General features: G+C 38.6%; 1 protein-coding gene across 7 annotated transcripts in view; it reads right to left on the bottom strand.

Moving 5' to 3' along the window:
* Positions 1 to 573: 573 nt before the first annotated feature.
* The window catches only part of LOC134480322 (sulfotransferase 1C2A-like), a 31115-nt gene continuing 25253 nt past the window's right edge, over positions 574 to 6435 (bottom strand). For all 7 annotated transcript variants that reach the window (XM_063267841.1, XM_063267837.1, XM_063267842.1 and 4 more), the window contains 4 exons: positions 5339 to 5465; positions 4667 to 4761; positions 4353 to 4533; positions 574 to 2740 (listed from right to left, as the gene is read on the bottom strand). In XM_063267841.1, the coding sequence (XP_063123911.1) occupies positions 2628 to 2740; positions 4353 to 4533; positions 4667 to 4761; positions 5339 to 5465 (516 nt within the window). In that variant the 3' untranslated portion in view covers positions 574 to 2627. The remainder of the gene's footprint in view (positions 2741 to 4352; positions 4534 to 4666; positions 4762 to 5338; positions 5466 to 6435) is intronic.

The raw sequence follows: 6435 nt of genomic DNA, 5'->3' as shown, positions 1-6435 counted from the left end.
ACAAGAGAGCATTTAGGCTATGCTGTGGCTTCTTCTGAACTCTCTTGTCTACATCTGTGGTGAAAAAGAGCAACTGTTGGATAGACAGATTGGAAAAAAATCTGCAGATTACTGACTAGGAAAAGACAAAGTGAAAATTTCAGCTAAGGTGTATGCTGAAAAAGAGGCTGTGATTGTTACCTGTAATCCCCTGCTCTGCTGTGGGATGATATGAACATACACTGAGGAAAAACTCCACCTATAGCAGACTTCAACTTCTGAACATGCACATTTGTTTAAAAGGTGTCAGTCTGAACTGAGACTGCCACAGAAGGGGATGGATTCCTGATCCTCAACAGTACCCCCAAAATCCAAGAGTAAAGCTGTAACCATGAAGTACAAAAAGCATTGGAGACCTCAAGGTTTTAGTGATACCAGATGTAAGAGAGGTCTGCTGAGGAAGGTTGCATGAGCTTATTAATTGGCTCATTCTTAAACTGGACTGAATCATTTTTACTATCCATTTTCCTGCACCCAGTCTGTTATCAGTATTTATCATGAGCAGAAATAAATAAATGATTGATAGCAAACAAATGGAGTAACTGAAACTCTTTTATTGAATTTTGTGTATATAGAGACGTGCTAGTAAAATAATCATAAGTCAATGCTAGTAAAACTAAAATGTTTATAAACGTTCTAACAGTTACTTAACTACTCTTCTGATGTAATGTTTCATTTACTTGATTAATTCTTTTCTCTAAAAGTAATAGTTAAAAATTGCCAATGGGTAAATTATGAATACAATCGTGTACAAAGCCAACATAGTATGTTTTACCATTTATCTCTTTCAAGTTCTGCTATTTTAATTTCTGAATACAAAGGAAACTCCCAGAAAAATAAAGCCAAAAGAGGCTTAAGTTCGACACTATTATGTTTCCAAAGTTTACCTTAAATCTACAGTTAACCAGTAGATGGTTGGAGACCAGAGTCATTCCTTTTATAGGCTAGAGTGACTCTGGGCTCTTATGAACTTAACCCTGAAAGGAGGCAGATGTAGGGACTTCAGTTTAGTTTGGATTGTAAGAGGGGACTCTCTACCTAGAGAAACTTTGAATAATTTCAAGACTTAGAAGCAAACAATAAAAATTTACAATACAATTAGGATATAATTTTTTAATATAATAGACATTGTTAATTAACTATACACATATGGTTAGATTTCGGCAGTAACCAAGCGATTGTCTATAAGTTCAACAAAATTTCAGACTTTTCTAGTACTTTATAACCACATCATTGGGAATGTATTAGTGAGCTTTCTTTCAGTATAACAATATCTGGGGAAAGCAACTTATAAAGACAGAAGCTTTATTTTAGCTCTTGGGTTTGGAATTTACGTTCTGTGGTGAGATGGACAGAATATCATGGTGAGGGTAAATGGCAAAGCAAAACTAACCACCTCATTTTATTGAATTTTTCATGGCCAAGAAACAAGGGAAAGGAAGACCAAGGGCCAGGAGCACTCATTCTCTTCTAGGCCATGTTCCAGTTTCGTAGCTTCCACCCACTAACTTCTACTGCACCTTCTCATAGCTCTTGCTGGCAGTAACACATGCTGTGCCCACGTCCTCATCACATGGCCATTGCAGGTTTGAGTGCTAGAAAGCAAATGGCATTCTAGCTCATGCTAAATACCCCAGGCTCCTGCTCACACCACAGGCTGCTCCTGCTGATCTCAGCTTAGCAGTGCTGATGTCTGCAACTAAAGTAAAAGGGTAAGTGCTGAGAATTTGTGACCTAAACATGTGTGCCTTTCTGTCTTCTGAGCCATCATTCAGTCATGCAACATGCTGTGTTCTCCATATTGCCTGGTTACTGGGAGTAAAAGGATGCCCAAGACATGGAGCGAGTGGGAGGTGGAAGGAAGTATGCTGGCAAGCAAATGCAGATGGACTCTGCTAAAGTGGGCAAAAGTACAAGCTGTTCCTCAGAAGAGATGACAGGAGATCAAAACTCAACTGGCTGCAAGTTGAACACCAAGCTTCCATTCTGCTTTTTTCAAGACACAATTTGTGCTTTCCAAAGGTCACCCTCATGCCTTTCTTCTGTTTCTTTTATGATCCAGAACTAGGATTCCGTTTATTAAGATTTGGATTTCTGACATCTCCTTGAAGTCCTTCCCTCAATTTCCTCCTACCAGGTAGAAAATGTTCCAGTGAGCATGTTGCAACAAGTTGTCCACAAACTGAGTCTTCCCACTGTAACCATGAAAAATACCGATTGAGCAGAAAGACATTAGGAATTTCTGTACATTCATTTAGATGATTTCTAATATTTGTGTTTTTGTGCATAAGATAGTTATTTAGAGTTAGAATATAGGCTATACCTCCTAGAAAGATGTCATCATAAAATTTATACTATTCAAGTTTGTTTATTTATTAGCTTATTAAGCCATCTTACTGATTTGTACTGAATAGTGGAGAAAGTATACACTGGACATAATATGATTTTGTGAATTGTAAAGTGATGTCAGTAATAACAGAGTCGGTGTCACAGTCCTTGGCATTTACAGTTTGCTTTCTGATCTTCCTTTGGCTGGATTGAGGCTTGCAGACAGACTCCTGTCCTTGATGTCTATCTTCTCATCTTGATCAGAGTTCCATGCAGAAGTTTAGAGAGGTTCCGTCCATCTTTTGCTCATAGATTTCATCAAACCTCTCATTCTGGGCCACAGTAAAGTGGTTTTTCCAATCACCCACAATTCCTAAAGGACAAAGGCCAGACAAAAGCATCAGTGTGTGGTTGACAGACTGTATCCCTGACTGGAGTGTGCAGTACCCACATTGGTGCTGTCCTGACAGGAGCTCAATTCCTCACCACTTTACCTCTCCTTAATGAGAAGGGGGTTTAGTTGTCTTTGTGCAGGGGCTCTGGCGTCTAAATAAAATCAATCAATTCAATGTGACCCAGAATCTTGGCTCTACTGTGCTACACACACATATTAGGTAGTAACAATTATAAAAATGAAGGAATGGTAGACATATAGCCATACAAGGAGATCTTAAGATGTTATACTGGCCAGAGATCTGGGGCATAAGAAAATACATATTGTGACACTCCAAGTATATGCCACCTAAGAACAAACAAAACCAACTTACAGTGAGAAATGGGAATATTTTCTTCTGAAGGAAAGATTGCCTACAAAGGATATGGCAGGATATCAACCAAGCTGGTGGAATTCTTTTTACTTTGATCACTTAGTTTTATTTGTTTGTAAGAATGTATTGAACTGCATCGTTTATTTCTATGAATTGTTTTTAGTAGATTATGTTATTGGAACGAGATTCTATTTTTATTATTTTAAATAATTTTAGAGAGATAATCACTGTAACACTTGTGATTCTTAAAGAAAATTATCCAACTTGATGAACAAGAAATGTTCATTGTAGCATTAATCATAAAAATATGGACACAATATCTATAATAAGAGAAATACTTGGAAGAATAACAGGATATCCATGAGTCCTGTATAGATAGTCATGCGTAGAGGTCAGTATTTCTTTTCCTGGAGGGATAGCTCATATTCTGGTAAGCAAAAGTATGTAAGGTAATCACGGTTTGTGTTAGTGAACAGGTTTCTGTCATGGTATTCTTAGTTGTGTTTTTATGGCCAAAGCAAGCAAGCAAAGAAGCAAACACAAGTGAGTGCAGAGAAGAGTGGACATGGATAGACTGGGAAAAAGGGTGCTTCTCAAACCTTACCAAAGTCTAAGAGAGAAAAGAGGGAATACTGCAAGGGCAATGGATTAACTCCTGTGCTGAAAGTAAAAGAAAAAAAGTTCTGCAGCTGTTTATAAAACCTAGTCCTGGTTGCATAGCAGTGGAAAAAAGTGCAGATGTTAATGAGACAGTGGGATGGGTTTCATTCTGTACCTACCTTTTTGGAAAGTGGGTTTACTGAGGATCTGTGTGAAATCATCGAACTGTTGAGTTTTAGAAAGTTATTGAGTATACTAACTTTAAAAAATAACATTCCCCACTTAAAAGTGAATCACCAGGGATAATCAGATTTTTTTCTTTCAAAATCTAGGAAGCATTAAGGGCCTGGGTCTCAGTAATACATGCTGAAAGTCCTGAAAGTGTCATGAGTCATGATTTGGAGACAGAATCAAACTAGATGTCAGATCTGATGAGTCTAACCGCAGGCAGGGATCCCAAGGAGGTGTGCACCAAGGGGAGTCTGTCTTAGTTATCTGTAAGACTTGCTTTGTAGAGCTTCTTGTACACTAGGAACAAATCTCTAGCTTTCTTAGAATCACAATATGTGGATTGGAGGGGGACTGCCTCAGAATTAGAGATAAATAAGCCCCACAGACCTTTTCTCATGAAAGGGGAAATGGACTGGTCCATGATAGTCTTGGGGATTGTAGAAAAATTTGTCAAAGGATTGTCTTTCATTTTCTCAAACGATGTCTCCAGGACTATTTTATCCACGACCTCTTCATCCAAATTCTTGCCCATGAACTGCATTACCTTCTGGATTTCACGCTTTGGGTCCTGTGAGTGAGGGTAGCATTAGTTGGACTGGAAAAGAGTTTTCACACTATCACATTTTTCCAGACATTCCTGTCAGAACCACATTCCTAAAGCAGCTTCCCTGTCCCTGATGCTGAAGAAGTAATTTACTTACCCTCTTCATGTCTTCATAGAAGAGGAAGAGAATCTGGTATCTGTCTCGAATTTCCCACCATCCTTTCACATGGTCAAACCAAGATCCACAACTTACTGTGAAAAACAAGAATTGTTTTCATGGACACAAATCTTCCAAGTCAGGAAAGTTTGACTTTCCTTTTTTCTTTTTCTTTCTCTCTCTCTCTTTCTCTCTTTCTTTCTTTCTTTCTTTCTTTCTTTCTTTCTTTCTTTCTCTCTCTCTCTCTGTCTCTCTCTCTCTCTCTCTGTCTCTCTCTCTCTCTCTGTCTCTCTCTCTCTCTCTCTCTCTCTTTTTCTTTCTTTTTTTCTTTTTTCTGGCTTCAGGTACATCAGAGAAGGAAAAATTCTGTATTAGATATTTCCCAGCATCACTGAGCTGCTCGATTCTGAGGTCACGTAGTTTCTGTCAGTATTGGGGGCTTTTCTTTAATATGAGAATTAAAGTGGCTTCATATTGATTATGCACAATCACTTGCACCCTGATATTATGACAGGGTCACACAGGCTGAGGAAAGTCTATAGGTCGGGAATCCCCAAATAGAGGCCAGGATAGGAGGCACAGGAAACTCTGGGGGATCAACTGTCAGGGGTTGTTCTCTCAGCTCAGCCTAATCGGGGTAAAACCACAGAGGGACAATGCATTTTTATTTACCTTTTCCATTGATGAAGGTTTCAAAATACTCATTCCAGGTGCCTGGATTGGGGAGCACCTGGCTCATCCTGTAGAAGTGGTAGTAGGAAACCATGCAGTCTTTGGCGTTTCGAGCCACATAAAGGTACTTTGGAGAAGAAGAGAGGTGAGTTAAAGGAACACAAATATTGGAACTCCCTAGTTGTCCCTCTGGGTGAGTCCTTTTGGGGAATGCTCAGCTCTCCTGCCCTGGCACTGAGACTCAGCCTAGAGCAATGTCACCAATTATGATACTCCCAGCCCAGCCCTAACTCATTAAAATTTATCTCAATTCTTGATTTCCCTTTTGTTATCAGGGGCAAACTCTTCCTCTACATACTCTGAATCAACTACAGAGCCACTGAGCCTTCCAGAAACCTCAGCCTGATTTCTGAGAAAGCAATTGCTCCACCTGCTGTTTTGACGTGGAGCAGCACCGTGGATCCTACTTGATATGAGCACACACTTTCTTCCATGATGATCACTTTAAAATCTGTGTGTTTCTACACAGAATAAGCAAACACTAGGTGCATTTCAATAAGGACCCTGTTGGGAGACTTTGTTATCTTGCCCTTGTATTCTCCAAGTCAAAATGCTGCTGTGCACCAATGGAAAGAATTTTCTAAAGTGTCAGATTATTTATTTATTTTTTAATTTAATTCTTGCACTTTGTACTCAGGCTGTCTTTCACCTCAGTATTGACTGACATTTTAGGAGTTTTATCTTTCCTTTTCAGGGATGTGCTTTCCAGCCACATGGCATAACTCTCACCTTTCCTCAGCCCTCATTCATCCCTTTCCAAGTCCATACATTTCTCTATTCAGATGCACACAGTCTGAGGCTTAGGCTCGTTCTGGTTTTTAATTTTCTGTGTTGTATATATAAATCGTTAAATATGTATATATAATATATAATGTATATAATATATAATGATATATACATATATGTGTAAGCAATTATAAAACACCATTGCTTTATTTGATGATTCAACCTAAAGTCACATCTTCTTTCTTTATGTCATATTTGATACAATGATCTATTTGGTACAGCATTAACATTTTCTTTTTTTGTCACTTTTT

Source organism: Rattus norvegicus, chromosome 9, assembly GCF_036323735.1.
Source record: "Rattus norvegicus strain BN/NHsdMcwi chromosome 9, GRCr8, whole genome shotgun sequence".
Lineage (NCBI taxonomy): Eukaryota > Metazoa > Chordata > Mammalia > Rodentia > Muridae > Rattus > Rattus norvegicus.
This window is presented reverse-complemented; position numbering and strand designations above follow the sequence as displayed.